The following is a 17189-nucleotide window of genomic DNA, read 5'->3' as shown; positions in this document are numbered from 1 at the left end:
GGATTTTGGGTTTTTTCCTCAAATTTGGTTTTTTTTTTCCCGGGATTTGGGGTTTTTTTTCCTGAATTTTTGGGTTTTTTTTTCTTTGGATTTCGGGTTTTTTTTTTCCATGGAATTGAGGTTTTTTTTCAATGGATTTGTTTTTTTTTTTTTCCTGGATTTTGGGGATTTCTCCTTGGATTTTGGGATTTTCCCGGGATTCTGGGGGTTTTCTTCCCTGGATTTTTGGGTTTTTTTTCCTTGAATTTGAGTTTTTTTCTTTGGATTTTGAGGTGTTTTCCTTGGATTTGTTTGTTTGTTTTTTTTTTTTCCTGGGATTTTGGGGTTTTATTCTGGATTTTGGGGGTTTCTTCCTTGAATTTAAGGTTTTCCTCCTGGATTTTGGTGATGTTTCCCTGCATTTGGGTTTTTCCCTTGGATTCAGTTTTTTTCCCTGGATTTAAAGGGGTTTTTTTTCCCAGAATTTGGGGTTTTTTCCCATGAATTTTGGGTTTTTTCCTTGGATTTTGGGGGTTTCCCCTTGGATTTGGTGTTTTTCCCCCCTGGATTTGGCTTTTCACCCATGGATTTTGGGATTTTTTTTCCCCTTGGATTTGTTCTTTTCTTCCCTGGATTTGGTTTTTTTCCTTGCATTTTTGGGTTTCTCCCCTGGATTTGGGGTTTTTCCTTGAGGAAATTTCCCTTTTTTCCGGGATTTTCCTTCCCCTTTGGGAATTCCCCTCCCCCTCCTCCCTCGGGACCTCCTTCCCTCCCAAAATCCCTTAAAAATCCTTTAAATTCCCATTTTTCCTGGCAAAAAAACCCGGAAAGGGCCTCCCCTACTCCTTCCCAGGCCCGCACGGATTTGGGGTAAAACCCCTGGAATTCGGTTGGAATTCTCCTCCCAGCAAACTCTTAAAAAACCCAGGAAGACTCCATAAAAACCCCAAAATCTCACTTTTTCCCCCTTTTTTTTCCCCCCCGGGAATTCCCCCTCCCCCATTTTTAAGGCTCCGAGGGGAATTTTGGGATGAAATTCCGGGAATTCTCACCTGGGATCAGCACGCGGCGCTCCAGGGGGGAAATTCCCATTTCCAGCGGCGCTTCCCGGCGGGAAAAAAAAATCCCCAAAAGTTTTCTCTTTTTTGGGATTAAAAAAAAAAAGTTGGAGGCTGGCGGAGAAATCCGGGAAGGGGAAAATTCCTCGGAGGAGCCTCCGGGAGCCGCCCCCGGGCGGGGCCTGAAATCCGATCCCGGGAACCCAAAATCCCGAGCCGGGGAAAATTCCGGGAGCGGGATCCGGAACTGGGACCGGTTCAGTCCCAAACTGGGACCAGTTCATTCCCAAACTGGGACCAGTTCAGTTCCCAGACTGAGACCAGTTCAGTCCCCGAACTGGGACCGGCCCGATCCCAAACTGGGACCAGTTCAGTCCCAAACTGGGACCAGTTCAGTTCCCGAACTGGGACCGGTTCAGTCCCAAACTGGGACCAGTTCATTCCCAAACTGGGACCGGTCCAGTCCCAAACTGGGACCGGTCCAATCCCAAACTGGGACCAGTTCAGTTCCCGAACTGGGATCGATTCATTCCCAAAGTGGGACCAGTTCAGTTCCCAGACTGGGATCGATTCATTCCCAAACTGGGACCAGTTCAGTCCCCGAACTGGGACCGGTCCAATCCCAAACTGGGACCGGTTCAGTTCCCAGACTGGGACCGGTCCAATCCCAAACTGGGACCAGTTCAGTCCCCAAACTGGGACCAGTTCATTCCCAAACTGGGACCGGCCCAATCCCAAACTGGGACCGGTTAATTCCCAAACTGGGACCAGTCCAATCCCAAACTGGGACCAGTTCAGTTCCCAAACTGGGATCGATTCATTCCCAAACTGGGACCAGTTCAGTTCCCAAACTGGGACCGGCCCAATCCCAAACTGGGACCAGTTCAGTTCCCAGACTGGGATTGATTCATTCCCAAACTGGGATCGGTTCAATTCCCAGTTCGATCCCCCTCAGGGGTTCTTCTTCTTCCTCCTCCTCCTCCTCCTCCTCTTCCTTTATTTTTGGGAAAACCGACGGGATTTTGGGTGGGTTCCTCCATCGGAGGAACCGGAACCAGAGCGGCCATTCCCAGCTGGATCCACCCCAGCTCCTTTTCATCCTCATCCTCCTCTTCCTCCTCTTCCTCTTCCTTTATTTTTGGGAAAACCGACGAGATTTTGGGTGGGTTCCTCCATCGGAGGAACCGGAACCAGAGCGGCCATTCCCAGCTGGATCCACCCCAGCTCCTTTTCATCCTCATCCTCCTCTTCCTCTTCCTTTATTTTGGGGAAAACCGACAGGATTTTTGGGTGGGTTCCTCCATCGGAGGAACCGGAACCAGAGCGGCCATTCCCAGCTGGATCCACCCCAGCTCCTTTTCATCCTCTTCCTTTATTTTTGGGAAAACCGACGGGATTTTGGGTGGGAACCAGAGCGGCCATTCCCAGCTGGATCCAGATCCTCCTCCTCGCCCTCCTCCTGCTCCTCTCTTCCCTCGCTTTTCTGGGATTTGGGATCCAGCCTCTACTCCCGCTGCCCTTCCTCCTCCTCCTCCTCGCCGCTGTCCCGGGGCTGCGGGCGGTACTTGCGGCGCCGCAGGGGCTCGGTGAGGCTGCGGGGCGCGGATCCCGCGGGCTCCTGGCGCTCCTGGAAGTTGCGGTCCAGCAGCTCGGCCGCCTGGCGCCAGCCGTGAAGCAGGCGGCTCCCGACTCCCGGATCTCCCGCACGGCGTCCGGCACCAGCACGGCCCCGCTCGGGGCCAACACCACCACGGCCGGCAGCTCCGACACCCCGAAACGGCGCTCCAGCTCCCTGGGAACGGGAAACGGGGGGAAATCGGGGGGAAACGGGGGAGATTGGGAAGGGAAAATGGGGAAATAATGGGGATTGGGGGAGTGGGGGAAATGGGAATATGGGGATTGGGGAAATTGGAATGGGGGAAATGGGGAATATGGGATTGGGGGAAATTGGGGGAGTTCGGGAAATGGGAATATGGGATTGGAGAAATGGGGATTGGGGAGTTGGGGAAATGGGAAAATGGGGATTGGGGGAGTTGGAATGGGGGAAATGGGGAGGATGGGATTGGGGGGAGTTGGGAAATGGGAATATGGGGATTGGGGAAATGGGAATTGGGGAGTTGGAATGGGGGAAATGGGGAGTATGGGATTGGGGGAGTGGGGAAAATGGGGATTGGGGGAATTGGAATGGGGGAAATGGAGAAATGGGGAATATGGGATTGGGGGAAATTGGGGGAGTGGGGAAAATGGGGATTGGGGGAATTGGAATGGGGGGGAATGGGGAATATGGGTTGGGGGAGTGGGGAAAATGGGAATTGGGGGAATTGGAATGGGGGGGAATGGGGAATATGGGTTGGGGGAGTGGGGGAAATGGGAATATGGGGATTGGGGAAATGGGGATTGGGGAGTTGGAATGGGGGAAATGGGGAATAGATCTACCATCGGTGTTGCCACCTGTCCCTCACCTGGTGTAGGTGTCCCACCCATCCCCAGCTGTCCCACCTGTCCCTCACCTGTTCTTCACCTGTCCCACCTGTCCCTCACCTGTTCTTCACCTGTCCCACCTGTCCCTCACCTGTCCCACCTGCCAAAGCTGTCCCCACCCGGCCCTCACCTGGTGTAGGTGTCCCCACCCATCATCCCCGGCTGTCCGACCTGTTCCACCTGTCCCTCACCTACCAAAGGTGTCCATACCTGTCCTTCACCTGTCCCTCACCTACCAAAGGTGTCCATACCTGTCCTTCACCTGTCCCTCACCTACCAAAGGTGTCCATACCTGTCCTCACCTGTCCCTCACCTACCAAAGGTGTCCATACCTGTCCTCACCTGTCCTTCACCAACCAAAGGTGTCCATACCTGTCCTCACCTGTCCCTCACCAACCAAAGGTGTCCATACCTGTCCTCACCTGTCCTTCACCAACCAATGGTGTCCCTACCTGTCCCTCGCCTACCAGAGATGTTCCCACCTGTCCCTCACCTGTTCTTCACCTGTCCTACCTGTCCCTCACCTACCATAGATGTTCCCCCTGTCCCTCACCTGTTGCAGGTGTCCCCAGCCATGCCCAGCTGCGCTCACCTGCCGAGGTCGTCCCCGTAGGGCAGCGCCATCCATGCGCGGGGGCATGTCCCTCAGGTACTCGCGGTGCTCCTGCTCGCACCTGTCCCGCCCCACGTAGACCAGGCCCAGCTGCTCGGGCCGCTCCCACGTGCGCGGGGTCGGTGAGGCGGCGCCAGAAGCGGCGCAGGCGGGGCTCGAACTCGCGGCAGCGCGGGCAGCGGCGCGCCGCGAAGAGCAGCAGCAGCACGCGGTTCTCCAGAGCCGCCCGCAGCTCCCGCTCCGTGTCCAGGCGCCGCTCCGAGCGCCGCGCCAGCAGCGCCCGGCCCGAGAACAGCGCCCACGCCATGCCGGGGAGTGGCGGCGGGAATAACGGGAATAATGGGAATAACGGGAATAAAAGTGATGGGAATGGCAGCGGGAATAACGGGAATAATGGTAATAATGGGAATAAAAGTGATGGGAATGGCAGCGGGAATAACGGGAGTAATGGTAATAATGGGAATAAAAGTGATGGGAATGGCGGCGGGAATAATGACGGGAATAAAAGTGATGGGAATGGAGGTGGGAATAACGACGGGAATAAAAGTGATGGGAGTGGAGGTGGAAATAACGACGGGAATAAAAGTGATGGCAGTGGAGGCGGGAATAACGACGGGAATAAAAGTGATGGGAGTGGAGGTGGGAATAACGACGGGAATAAAAGTGATGGCAGTGGAGGCGGGAATAACGACGGGAATAAAAGTGATGGGAGTGGAGGTGGGAATAACGACGGGAATAAAAGTGATGGGAATGGTAGCGGGAACGGTAGCGGGAATAACGGGAATAACGACGGGAATAAAAGTGATGGGAATGGCAGCGGGAATAACGGGAATAATGGTAATAATGGGAATAAAAGTGATGGGAATGGCGGCGGGAATAATGACAGGAATAAAAGTGATGGGAATGGCGGCGGGAATAATGACAGGAATAAAAGTGATGGGAATGGCGGCGGGAATAATGACAGGAATAAAAGTGATGGGAATGGAGGTGGGAATAACGACGGGAATAAAAGTGATGGGAGTGGAGGTGGAAATAACGACGGGAATAAAAGTGATGGCAGTGGAGGCGGGAATAACGACGGGAATAAAAGTGATGGGAATGGTAGCGGGAACGGTAGCGGGAATAACGGGAATAACGACGGGAATAAAAGTGATGGGAATGGCAGCGGGAATAACGGGAATAATGGTAATAATGGGAATAAAAGTGATGGGAATGGCGGCGGGAATAATGGGAATAATGGTAATAATGGGAATAAAAGTGATGGGAATGGCGGTGGGAATAATGACAGGAATAAAAGTGATGGGAATGGAGGTGGGAATAACGACGGGAATAAAAGTGATGGGAATGGCGGCAGGAATAATGACGGGAATAAAAGTGATGGGAGTGGAGGTGGGAATAACGACGGGAATAAAAGTGATGGGAGTGGAGGTGGGAATAACGACGGGAATAAAAGTGATGGGAATGGTAGCGGGAACGGTAGCGGGAATAACGGGAATAACGACGGGAATAAAAGTGATGGGAATGGCAGCGGGAATAACGGGAATAATGGTAATAATGGGAATAAAAGTGATGGGAATGATAGCGGGAATAACGACGGGAATAAAAGTGATGGGAATGGCGGCGGGAATAACGGCGGGAATAAAAGTGATGGGAATGGCGGCGGGAATAACGGCGGGAATAAAAGTGATGGGAATGGTAGAGGGAACGATAGCGGGAATAATGGGAATAACGGCGGGAATAAAAGTGATGGGAATGGTAATGGGAACGGCAGCGGGAATAACGGGAATAACGACGGGAATAAAAGTGATGGGAATGGCAACGGGAATAACGGGAATAATGGTAATAATGGGAATAAAACTGATGGGAGTGGCAGCGGGAATAATGGGAGTAATGGTAATAATGGGAATAAAAGTGATGGGAATGGCAGTGGGAATAACGACGGGAATAAAAGTGATGGGAATGGTAGCGGGAATAACAGGAATAATGGGAATATTGGGAATAAAAGTGATGGGAATGATATCGGGAATAATGGGAATATTGGGAATAAAAGTGATGGGAATGGTAGCAGGAATAACGGGAATAATGGGAGTAAAAGTGATGGGAATGATATTGGGAATAATGGGAATAATGGGAATAAAAGTGATGGGAATGGTAGCAGGAATAACGGGAATAATGGGAGTAAAAGTGATGGGAATGATATCGGGAATAATGGGAATAATGGGAATAAAAGTGATGGGAATGATATCGGGAATAATGGGAATAATGGGAATAAAAGTGATGGGAATGATAGCGGGAATAATGGGAATATTGGGAATAAAAGCGATGGGAATGACAGCGGGAATAATGGGAGTAAGGGTGGTAAAAATGGTAGGAATAATAATAATAATAATAATAATAATAGTAATAATAATAGCGGGAATAATAGGAATAAAAATGGTGGGAATGGTAATAAAAATAGCAGTAATAATGGTAATAATTATGGTAATAATAATGGTAGTAAAAATGATAGGAAAATGGTAATGGGAATAATAATAATAATAGCAGTAATAGTAATAATAATAATAATAGTAATAATAAAAATATTTAGGCTTTTGTAAAAAAAAAAAAAAAAAAAGAGGTTTTAGCCCGAAAAAATGTTTTTTTTTCTGAAAAAAAAGAAGGTTTTTATCTTAAGAAATAAAGGGTTTTCTCTCAAAATAGGAGGGGAGATACCTCTAAAAATTGGGGGGTTAACCCTCAAAAAATGGGATATTTGTCCCTAAAACTGGGGGAGGGTTATCTCTAAAAAGTGAGGGTTTTATCTCTGAAAATAGAGGGTTTCGCCCGAAAAAATGGGGGTTTTATCCCTTAAAAATGGGGATTTATTAAAAAAAAAAACCCGGGGGTTTATCCCTAAAAAATGGGGGTTTTCCCCCCCCCAAAAAAAGGGCAGCGGGGGAAGAAAAGGATGAGGAAAAATGGGAATTTTATCCCTAAAAAATCGCGGGATAAAAGGGGCCGGAGCTGCCTCCGCAGCGGCCCCGGCGAGCGCGGATTTGGAGCGAGCGGATTCATTAAGGGATTAATTAGCGCGTTAATTAACGGCAGGAGAGGGGGAGGGGCGGGAGCTGCTGGGGGAGGGGTCCCAGGGCCATGGGAATTCAGGGGGTGGGGGTTTTATTTAAAAAAAAAAGGGTTTTTTTCCCGAAAAAGTGGGATTTAATCCCAAAAAATGGGGGTTTGTCCCTAAAAACTGGATTTAATCCCAAAAAATGGGGGTTTATAATAAAAAATTAGGATTTAATCCCAAAAAGATGGGGGGTTGTCCTCGAAAATTGGGATTTAATCCCAAAAAATGGGGGTTTGTCCTCAAAAATTGGGATTTAATCCCAAAAAATGGGGGTTTATCCTCAAAAATTGGGATTTAATCCCAAAAAATGGGGGTTTGTCCTCAAAAATTGGGATTTAATCCCAAAAAATGGGGGTTTTATCCCTAAAAATTGGGATTTAATCCCAAAAAATGGGGGTTTGTCCTCAAAAATTGGGATTTAATCCCAAAAAATTGGTTTGGAGTTAATCCCAAAAAATGGGGGTTTTGTCCCTAAAAATGGGAGGGTTTACAAAAAAATATGGGATTTTTCTACCAAAAATTGGGGTTTTACAAGAAAAATTTGGTGTTTTATCGAAAAAGTGGGGATTTATCCCTAAAAATGGGGATTTATCCCAAAAAATGGGGGTTTAGCTCAAAATATTGTGGATTTATTTAAAATATCGGTGTTTATCCCTAAAATTGGGGGGTTTATAAAAAAAGTGGGATTTTATCCCAAAAAATGTGTTTTATTCAAAAATTGGGGGTTTTATAAAAAAAATAGGGGTTTTATCCTTAAAAATGGGGGTTTATCCTAAAAAAGAATGGTTTTATAAAAATAATGGGAATTTATCCCAAAAAATGGGGTTTTTATCCCAAAAAAGGGAGGATTTTATAGGCCCAAAAATGGGATGGAAACCCCAAAAATGGATGGAAACCCCAAAAACAGGGATTGAAATCCCCAAAATGGGATGAAAACCCTAAAAATGGGATGGAAACCCTAAAAAAACTGGGATGGAAACCCTAAAAAACTGGGACGGAAACCCTAAAAAATGGGATTGAAACCCCAGAAATGGGACGGAAACCCTAAAAAAATGGGATTGAAACTCCCAAAAATGGATGAAAACCCTAAAAAATGGAATGGAAACCCTAAAAAAATGGGATTGAAACCCAAAAAACGGGATGAAAACCCTAAAAAAATGGGATTGAAACCCCCAAAAATGGGATTGAAACCCCAAAAATGGATGGAAACCCCAAAAACTGGGATGGAAACCCCAAAAATGGGCCGGAATCCCTAAAAATGGGACAGAAACCCCAAAAATGGATGAAAACCCTAAAAATGGGATTGAAACCCCCGAAATGGGATGAAAACCCTAAAAAATGGGATGGAAACCCAAAAAACGGGATGAAAACCCTAAAAAAAACTGGGCTTGAAACACTAAAAAATGGGATTGAAACCCCAAAAATGGATGGAAACCCCAAAAACTGGGATGGAAACCCCAAAAATGGGCCGGAATCCCTAAAAATGGGACAGAAACCCAAAAATGGATGAAAACCCTAAAAATGGGATTGAAACCCCCGAAATGGGATGAAAACCCTAAAAAATGGGATGGAAACCCAAAAAACGGGATGAAAACCCTAAAAAAAACTGGGCTTGAAACACTAAAAAATGGGATTGAAACCCCAAAAATGGATGGAAACCCCAAAAACTGGGATGGAAACCCCAAAAATGGGCCGGAATCCCTAAAAATGGGATGGACACCCCAAAAACTGGGATGAAAACCCTAAAAATGGGATGGACACCCCAAAAAGGGGATGAAAACCCCAAAACTGGGATGGAAACCCCCCAAAATGGGATGAAAACCCTAAAAAATGGGATTGAAACACTAAAAAATGGGATTGAAACCCTAAAAAATGGGACGGAAACCCCAAAACCGGGACGGAAACCCCAAAATAAAGGCTAAAAAAAGGGCGGAGCCCCCCCGGGGTCGCCTCCGGTGGCGGATTTGGGATTGGGGATTTGGGATTTGGGATTTGGGATTTGGGATTGGGGATTTGGGATTTGGCACTCGGGGAAATCGGATTCACGGCACGGTGGGGGAGGGGCGGGAGCGGAGGGGGAGGGGTCCCCAAGGCCGGGGGGGGTCCCGGTTTTGGGGGTCCCGGTTTTGGGGGTCCCGGGGTTCTGAGAGTCCCGGTTTTGGGGGTCCCGGTTTAGGGGGTCCCGGGGTTGTGGGGTTGCAGTTTTGGGGGTCCCGGGGTTGTGGGGGTCCCGGTTTTGGGGGTCCCGGTTTTGGGGGTCCCGGGGTTCTGGGGGTCCCGGGGTTCTGGGGGTCCCGGTTCTCGGGGTCCCGGGGTTCTGGGGGTCCCGGGGTTCTGGGGGGTCCCGGTTTTGGGGGTCCCGGTTTAGGGGGTCCCGGGGTTTTGGGGTCCCGGTTTTGGGGGGTCCCGGTTTTGGGGGTCCCGGGGTTGTGGGGGTCCCGGGGTTTTGGGGGTCCAGCTTTTGGGGGTCCCCGTTTTGGGGGTCCCGGGGTTTTGGGGGTCCCGGGGTTTTGGGGGTCCCGGGGTTTTGGGGTTGCAGTTTTGGGGGTCCCGGTTTTGGGGGTCCCGGTTTTGGGGGTCCCGGGGTTGTGGGGTTGCAGTTTTGGGGGTCCCGGGGTTGTGGGGGTCCCGGGGTTGTGGGGGGCCCAGTTTTGGGGTCCCGGTTTTGGGGGTCCCGGTGTTGTGGGGGTTCCAGTTTTGGGGGTCCCGTTTTTGGGGGTCCCGGTTGTGGGGTCCCAGACCTGGAGGGGCCCCAATTTTGGGGTCCCAGGACTGTGGGGGACAGTCTGGGGGTCCCGAATTTAAGGTGGTCCTGGGTCATGGGGTCCCGATTTTGGGGGGTCCCCAGACCTGGAGAGGGCCCGATTTTGGGGGTTCCAGGCAAGTGGGGTCCCGATTTTGGGGGGTCTCGATTTTGGGGGGGTTCCCAGACCCGGAGGGTTCCCGATTTTGGGGGTTCCAGGTCGGTGGGGTCCCGATTTTGGGGTTCCAGGCCTTTGGGGTCCCGATTTTGGGGGGTCCCGATTTTGGGGGTCCCCAGCCCCGGAGGGGTCCCGTGCCCTCCTCCCCCCGCTAGGGGGCGCCATCAGCTCCCGGCTCCGTTAGCCCCACCCCATATTTGCATAATCCCGCCCCATCTCCCACCCTAGCCCCGCCCTCTTCTCCGCCCTCTTTCGCCTCACCCAATCAGCTTCCGCCAGCAGCGCTGCCAACCAATAGAAATGCGCCGTTCCTCCAAACCACGCCCACTGTAGGCGTGGCCTCGCCTGAGGCGGCGGCGGCGGAGCGGCCGCACCGGGAGGGCCCCGGGGAGGCCTCGGGAGCCCCGGAGCCCGCGGGGACAACCGGAGCGGGCCCGGAGCCCCCCCCGGAGCCGGCGGTGAGAACCGGAGGGGGCCCGGAGCCACCCCCGGAGCCGGCGGTGAGGCCCGGCCCGGCTCCCACAGCCCCGAAGCGAGCCCCGGAGCCAGGGCTGAGGCCTAAACCGGCCCCGGAGCCGCGTCCCGGATCCCGCCAGAAGCCCCTCACAGGCGCTAATTAACTCCGACAGCGCTAATTAACGACTAACTCGTGCCTAATTAACGCCCGTAGGGACTCCTTTGTGCCAGCACGGACGTATTTATTGCAATTAACTCTTTCGGGCCGCTCGGAACCCGATTTGCTCCGTTTGGTTGTGCCTGACCGCGAGGCCATTAAAAACCAGCGGCTGTGCCGCGTGCTGTGCTGCGGGGCGAGCGAGGCAACAGCGAGGGAGGGTTTGTGTGGGTGTGCAGGCGGAGAAGGGCAGCGAGGCAGCCGCGCTTCTCCGGGCGGCGCCGCCACGCGAGGCCCAGGCTTTACTAGGCCGCGCGTTGCTAAGCAACGCGTCGCGCTCTGACGCTGCTTCCCGCGCCAACCCCACGGTCGCTTAGCAACGCGTCGCGCTGCTGACGTCACTTCCGCCTCCTCCCCTCCCCTCAGCGGCGGCGCCATCATGGCGGCCGTGTCGGTGTTCCCGTCCCCGCAGGAGCTCGGCGCGGCCCTGGCGCGGTCGGTGGCGGAGGCGGCGGCCGAGGCGGTGGCGAGCGGCGGCCGCTTCACGCTGGGGCTGTCCGGGGGCTCGCTGGTGCCGCTGCTGGCGCGGGAGCTGCCGCCCGCCCTCAGCGCGGTTCCCGGCGCCGACCCCTCGCGCTGGCTCGTGGCGTTCTGCGACGAGCGCCTGGTGCCGCCCGAGCACCCCGAGAGCACCGGCGGCGCCTACCGGGTGAGCGGGGCCCGCGCGGGCACCGGCACGGCCACCGGGGCGGGCACCGGGGCTGGCCCAGCTCCTCCCAGTTCGGCCCAGTTTCTCCCAATCCCCTCCCAGTCCCTCCTGGCTCCCCCCAGTTCCTCCCAGTGCTCCCAGTTTGGCCCAGTTCCCCCCAGTCTCTCCTGACTCCTCAGGTCCCTCCCAGTGCTCCCAGTTTGGCCCAGTTCCCCCCAGTCTCTCCTGACTCCTCAGGTCCCTCCCCGTGCTCCCAGTTCGGCCCAGTTCCTCCCAATCCCCTCCCAGCCCCTCCTGACTCTTCAGGTCCTTCCCAGCTCCTCCCAGTGCTCCCAGTTTGGCCCAGTTCCTCCCAGTTTGGACCAGTTCCCCCCAGTCTCTCCTGACTCTTCAGGTCCTTCCCAGCTCCTCCCAGTGCGGCCCAGTTCCTCCCAGTTTGGCCCAGTTCCCCCCAGTCTCTCCTGACTCCTCAGGTCCCTCCCAGTCCCTCACAGTGCTCCCAGTTTGGCCCAGTTCCTCCCAGTTTGGCCCAGTTCCTCCCAGTCTCTCCTGTCTCCTCAGGTCCCTCCCAGCTCCTCCCAGTGCTCCCAGTTTGGCCCAGTTCCTCCCAGTCTCTCCTGTCTCCTCAGGTCCCTCCCAGCTCCTCCCAGTGCTCCCAGTTTGGCCCAGTTCCTCCCAGTCTCTCCTGTCTCCTCAGGTTCCTCCCAGCTCCTCCCAGTGCTCCCAGTTTGGTCCAGTTCCCCCAATCCCCTCCCAGTCTCTCCTGACTCCCCCCAGTTCCTCCCAGTGCTCCCAGTTCGGCCCAGTTCCCCCAATCCCCTCCCAGTCTCTCCTGTCTCCCCTCAGCCCCTTCTAGTTCCTCCCAGTGCTCCCAGTGCGGCCCAGTTCCTCCCAGTTTGGACCAGTTCCCCCCAGTCTCTCCTGACTCCTCAGGTCCCTCCCAGTTCCTCCCAGTGCTCCCAGTTTGGCCCAGTTTCTCCCAGTTTGGCCAGTTCCCCCCAGTCTACTCCCAGTCTCTCCTGACTCTCCTCAAGTCCTCCCAGTTCCTCCCAGTTTGGCCCAGTTCCCCCCTCAGTTCCCCCCAGTCCTCCCCCAGTCCCTCCCAGTTCCCCCCAGTTCCCCCAAGTCCTCCCCCAGTCCTCTCCCAGTCCCTCCCAGTTCCCCCCAGTTCCCCCCTCAGTTCCCCCCAGTCCTCTCCCAGTCCCTCCCAGTTCCTCCCAGTTTGGCCCAGTCCCTCCCAGTCCCTCCCAGTGCTCCCAGTTCCTCCCAGTTTGGCCCAGTTCCCCCCTCAGTTCCCCTCTCCCAGTCCCTCCCAGTTCCTCCCAGTTTGGCCCAGTTCCCCCCTCAGTTCCCCTCTCCCAGTCCCTCCCAGTTCCTCCCAGTTTGGCCCAGTTCCCCCCTCAGTTCCCCTCTCCCAGTCCCTCCCAGTCCCTCCCAGTTCCCATTTCCAGTTCCCCCCAGTCCCTGGCCCATTCCCAGTCCCCTCCCAGTGCTCCCAGTAACACTTTAACCCTTTCCCAGCCCCAGCTGCTGTCCCAGTTTGCTCCCCCACAGCCCCCAGTCCCCTCCCAGTGCTCCCAGTAACACTTTAACCCTTTCCCAGTCCCAGCTGCTGTCCCAGTTTGCTCCCCCCGGCCCCCAGGTGCTCTGGGTCACCCCCGGGCTGGGCCCGGCCGAGGCCGCCCGGGACTACGAGGAGCAGCTGAGAAGGGTACTGGGGGAACTGGGAGCACTGGGAATGGGACTGGGGGAACTGGGAATGGGACAGGGGAACTGGGAGTACTGGGAATGGGACTGGGGGAACTGGGAATGGGTCTGGGGGAACTGGGAGCAACTGGGAATGGGACTGGGAATGGGACTGGGGGAACTGGGAGCAACTGGGAATGGGACTGGGAATGGGGATGGGGAATGGGACTGGGAGCACTGGGAATGGGACTGGGGGAACTGGGAGCACTGGGAATGGGACTGGGAATGGGGACTGGGATGGACTGGGAATGGGACTGGGAGCACTGGGATCGGTCAATGAGCTGAACTGGTTCAGACTGGTCTGAACTGGTCCACAGTGATCAGTATCGATCCGTACTGGTCTGAACTGGTCCGTGCTGGTCCATAGTGATCAGTATCGATCCGTACTGGTCTGAACTGGTCCACAGTGATCAGTATCAATCCATACTGGTCTGAACTGGTCCACAGTGATCAGTATCAATCCATACTGGTCTGAACTGGTCCGTAGTGATCAGTATCGATCTGTACTGGTCTGAACTGGTCCACAGTGATCAGTATCAATCCATACTGGTCTGAACTGGTCCGTAGTGATCAGTATCAATCCATACTGGTCTGAACTGGTCCATAGTGATCAGTATCGATCCATACTGGTCTGAACTGGTCCATAGTGATCAGTATCGATCCATACTGGTCTGAACTGGTCCATAGTGATCAGTATCGATCCGTACTGGTCTGAACTGGTCCACAGTGATCAGTATCGATCCGTACTGGTCCATACTGGTCTGAACTGGTCCGTGCTGGTGCCGCAGGCGTTCCCGGGCGAGGCCACGCCCCAGTTTGACCTGCTGCTGCTGGGGGTGGGGCCGGACGGACACACCTGCTCACTGTTCCCGGGCCACGCCCTGCTCCAGGTAACCCCGAATTCCGGCAATTCCGGGAGTTTGGGGAATTGCCCCCATTCTTTCCCCTGCATCTGTCCCGGTTTTTCCTTATTTCCCCCGTTCCCCCCCCATTTTCCCCATTATTGTCCCATTATTTTCCCAATTTTTCGCCCAATTTTCCCCATTTTCCCTGTTATTTTCCCCCATTATCTCCCCCGTGGTTTCCCCTCGGATTTTTCCCGATTTCCCCCGTTTTTTGCCCCATTTCCAGGAGCAGAATTCCCTGGTTTCCTTCCTGCTGGACTCCCCCAAGCCGCCGCCCCAGCGGGTGACGATGACGCTGCCGCTGCTCAACTCGGCCAAGTCCCTGCTGCTCGTGGCCACCGGCGCCGCCAAGGCCCCCGTGCTCAAGGTTTGGGCTGAAATACCAATTTTTTTGGTCAAATCCCGCATTTTTGGGGTTCAAGCCTGGGATTTTAGGGGTTAAAACTGGGATTTTAGGGGTTAAATTGTGAATTTTTGGGTTTAAATTGGGATGTTTTTCATTTAATTCGGATTTTTGGGGTCGGTCCTGGGTTTTTTGGGGTTAATTGCCAGATTTTTTTTGGTTAAATCCCAGATTTTTGGGGTTAATTCCCAGATTTTTGGGGTTACGTTCAGGATTTTTGGGGTTAAATCCCAGATTTTTGGGGTTAATTCCCATTTCTCAACTCGGCCAAGTCCCTGCTGCTCGTGGCCACCGGCGCCGCCAAGGCCCCTGTGCTCAAGGTTTGGGCTGAAATCCCAACTTTTTGTTCCAATCCCGCATTTTTGGGTTCATGCCTGGGATTTTAGGGGTTAAAACTGGGATTTTAGGGGTTAAATTGCGAATTTTTGGGTTTAAATTGGGATTTTTTTCATTTAATTCGGATTTTTGGGGTCGGTCCTGGGTTTTTTGGGCTTAATTGCCAGATTTTTTGGTTAAATCCCAGATTTTTTGGTTAAATCCCAGATTTTTTGGTTAAATCCCAGATTTTTGGGGTTAAATCCCAGATTTTTGGGTTTACGTTCAGGATTTTTGGGGTTAAATCCCAGATTTTTGGGGTTAATTCCCATTTCTCAACTCGGCCAAATCCCTGCTGCTCGTGGCCACCGGCGCCGCCAAGGCCCCCGTGCTCAAGGTTTGGGCTAAAATCCCAACTTTTTGGTCAAATTCTGCATTTTTGGGGTTCAATTCTGGGATCTTAGGGGTTAAATCCTGGGATTTTGGGGTTAAATCCCCGATTTTGGGGTTCCAGTCCCTGATTTTGGGGTGAACTCCCCGATTTCGGGGTGCAATCCAGGATTTTGGGGTTGAAAGCCCCAATTTTGGGGTTCAATCTGGGATTTTGGGGTTCAAGTCACCAATTTTGGGGTTCAATCCGGGATTTTGCGGTTCAAGTCCCCGATTTCAGGGTTCAGGTCCCGATTTTTGGGGTTCAATCTGGGATTTTGGGGTTGAACTCCCCATTTTTGGGGTTCTAGTCCCCAATTTTGGGGTTCAATCTGGGATTTTGGGGGTTAGGTCCCCGATTTTGGGGTTCTAGTCCCCATTTTTGGGTTCAGTCTGGGATTTTGGGGTTCAAGTGCCCGATTTTGGGGTTCAATACAGGATTTTGGGGTTGAACTCCCCCATTTTGGGGTTCAAGTCCCCAATTTTGGGGTTCAATCCAGGATTTTTAGATTGAACTCCCCAATTTTGGGGTTCAAGTCCCCAATTTTGGGGTTCAATCCGGGATTTTGAGATTGAACTCCCCAATTTTGGGGTTCAGGTCCCCATTTTTGGGGTTCAATCCGGGATTTTGGGGTTGAACTCCCCCATTTTGGGGTTCTAGTCCCCATTTTTGGGGTTCAATCTGGGATTTTGGGGTTGAACTCCCCATTTTTGGGGTTCTAGTCCCCATTTTTGGGGGTTCAATCTGGGATTTTGGGGTTCAAGTCCCCGATTTTTGGGGTTCAAGTCCCCATTTTTTGGGGTTCAATCTGGGATTTTGGGGTTCAAGTCCCCGATTTTGGGGTTCTAGTCCCCATTTTTGGGGTTCAGTCTGGGATTTTGGGGTTCAAGTGCCCGATTTTGGGGTTCAATCTGGGATTTTGGGGTTGAACTCCCCTTTTCTGGGGTTCAAGTCCCCGTTTTTGTGGTTCAAGTCCCTGATTTTAGGTTTCAATTCGGGATTTTGGGGTTCAATCCGGGATTTTGGGGTTGAACTCCCCAATTTTGGGGTTCAGGTCCCCATTTTTGTGGTTCAAATCCGGGATTTTGAGGTTGAACTCCCCCATTTTGGGGTTCAGGTCCCCATTTTTGGGGTTCAATCCGGGATTTTGAGATTGAACTCCCCAATTTTGGGGTTCAAGTCCCCAATTTTGGGGTTCAATCCGGGATTTTGGGGTTGAACTCCCCCATTTTGGGGTTCAGGTCCCGATTTTGGGGTTCGATCCCGAGTTTCGGTCTCTTGCAGCGCATTTTGGAGCGGCGCGAGGAGCAGCCGCTGCCGGGCCGCGCGGCTCCGGCCGCGCTCGGGGCGGCTCCGCTGGCTCCTGGACCAGGAGGCGGCCAAGGAGCTGCAGATCCCCCTGGAACATCGGCCTTGAAGTGGAGAATTCCTGGGAAAACGGGAAAAATGTCCCGGAAATGCGGGAATTCCACGGAAAAATGGGGGAAAATGTCCTGGAAATGGAGACATTCCATGGAAAAATGTACTGGAAATGGAGACATTCCATGGAAAATGTCCTTGAAGTGGAGGAATTCCATCAAAAAATGTCCTGGAAATGCGGGAATTCCATGGAAAAATGGGGGGAAATGTCCTGGAAATGGAGACATTCCATGGAAAAACAAGAAAAATATCCTGGAAATAGAGAAATTCCATGGAAAAATGGGAATAATGTCCTGGAAATGGAGACATTCCATGGAAAATGTTCTTGAAGTGGAGAAATTCCATCAAAAAATGTCCTGGAAATGGAGACATTCCATGAAAAAACTGGGAAAATGTCCTGGAAATGCGGGAATTCCATGGAAAATGGGGAAAAATGTCCTGGAAATGGAGACATTCCATGGAAAATGTCCTTGAAGTGGGGGAATTCC

General features: G+C 52.7%; 3 protein-coding genes across 3 annotated transcripts; 2 read left to right on the top strand and 1 right to left on the bottom strand.

Moving 5' to 3' along the window:
- Window positions 1-2541: 2541 nt before the first annotated feature.
- On the bottom strand, window positions 2542-4438 carry LOC137466833 (nucleoredoxin-like protein 1). The gene is given in 5 exon segments (XM_068178483.1): window positions 2542-2708; window positions 2711-2829; window positions 4111-4145; window positions 4147-4236; window positions 4238-4438. Coding segments are annotated over 5 exon segments (612 nt in total).
- Window positions 4437-11151, top strand: LOC137466832 (uncharacterized transmembrane protein DDB_G0289901-like). The gene is made up of 3 exons (XM_068178482.1): window positions 4437-6498; window positions 10495-10661; window positions 11014-11151. Exons 1-3 carry the CDS (start codon window positions 4437-4439, stop codon window positions 11149-11151), a joined length of 2367 nt encoding a protein of 788 aa, XP_068034583.1.
- On the top strand, window positions 10540-16815 carry LOC137466825 (6-phosphogluconolactonase-like). The gene is given in 6 exon segments (XM_068178475.1): window positions 10540-11483; window positions 13087-13194; window positions 14018-14119; window positions 14361-14501; window positions 16567-16602; window positions 16604-16815. Coding segments are annotated over 6 exon segments (753 nt in total). The 5' UTR covers window positions 10540-11213; the 3' UTR covers window positions 16700-16815.
- Window positions 16816-17189: the final 374 nt, after the last annotated feature.

Source organism: Anomalospiza imberbis, unplaced genomic scaffold, assembly GCF_031753505.1.
Source record: "Anomalospiza imberbis isolate Cuckoo-Finch-1a 21T00152 unplaced genomic scaffold, ASM3175350v1 scaffold_444, whole genome shotgun sequence".
Taxonomy (NCBI): Eukaryota; Metazoa; Chordata; class Aves; order Passeriformes; family Viduidae; genus Anomalospiza; species Anomalospiza imberbis.
The sequence above is the reverse complement of the archived record's forward strand: the minus strand, read 5'-3'. Positions and strand labels throughout refer to the sequence as shown.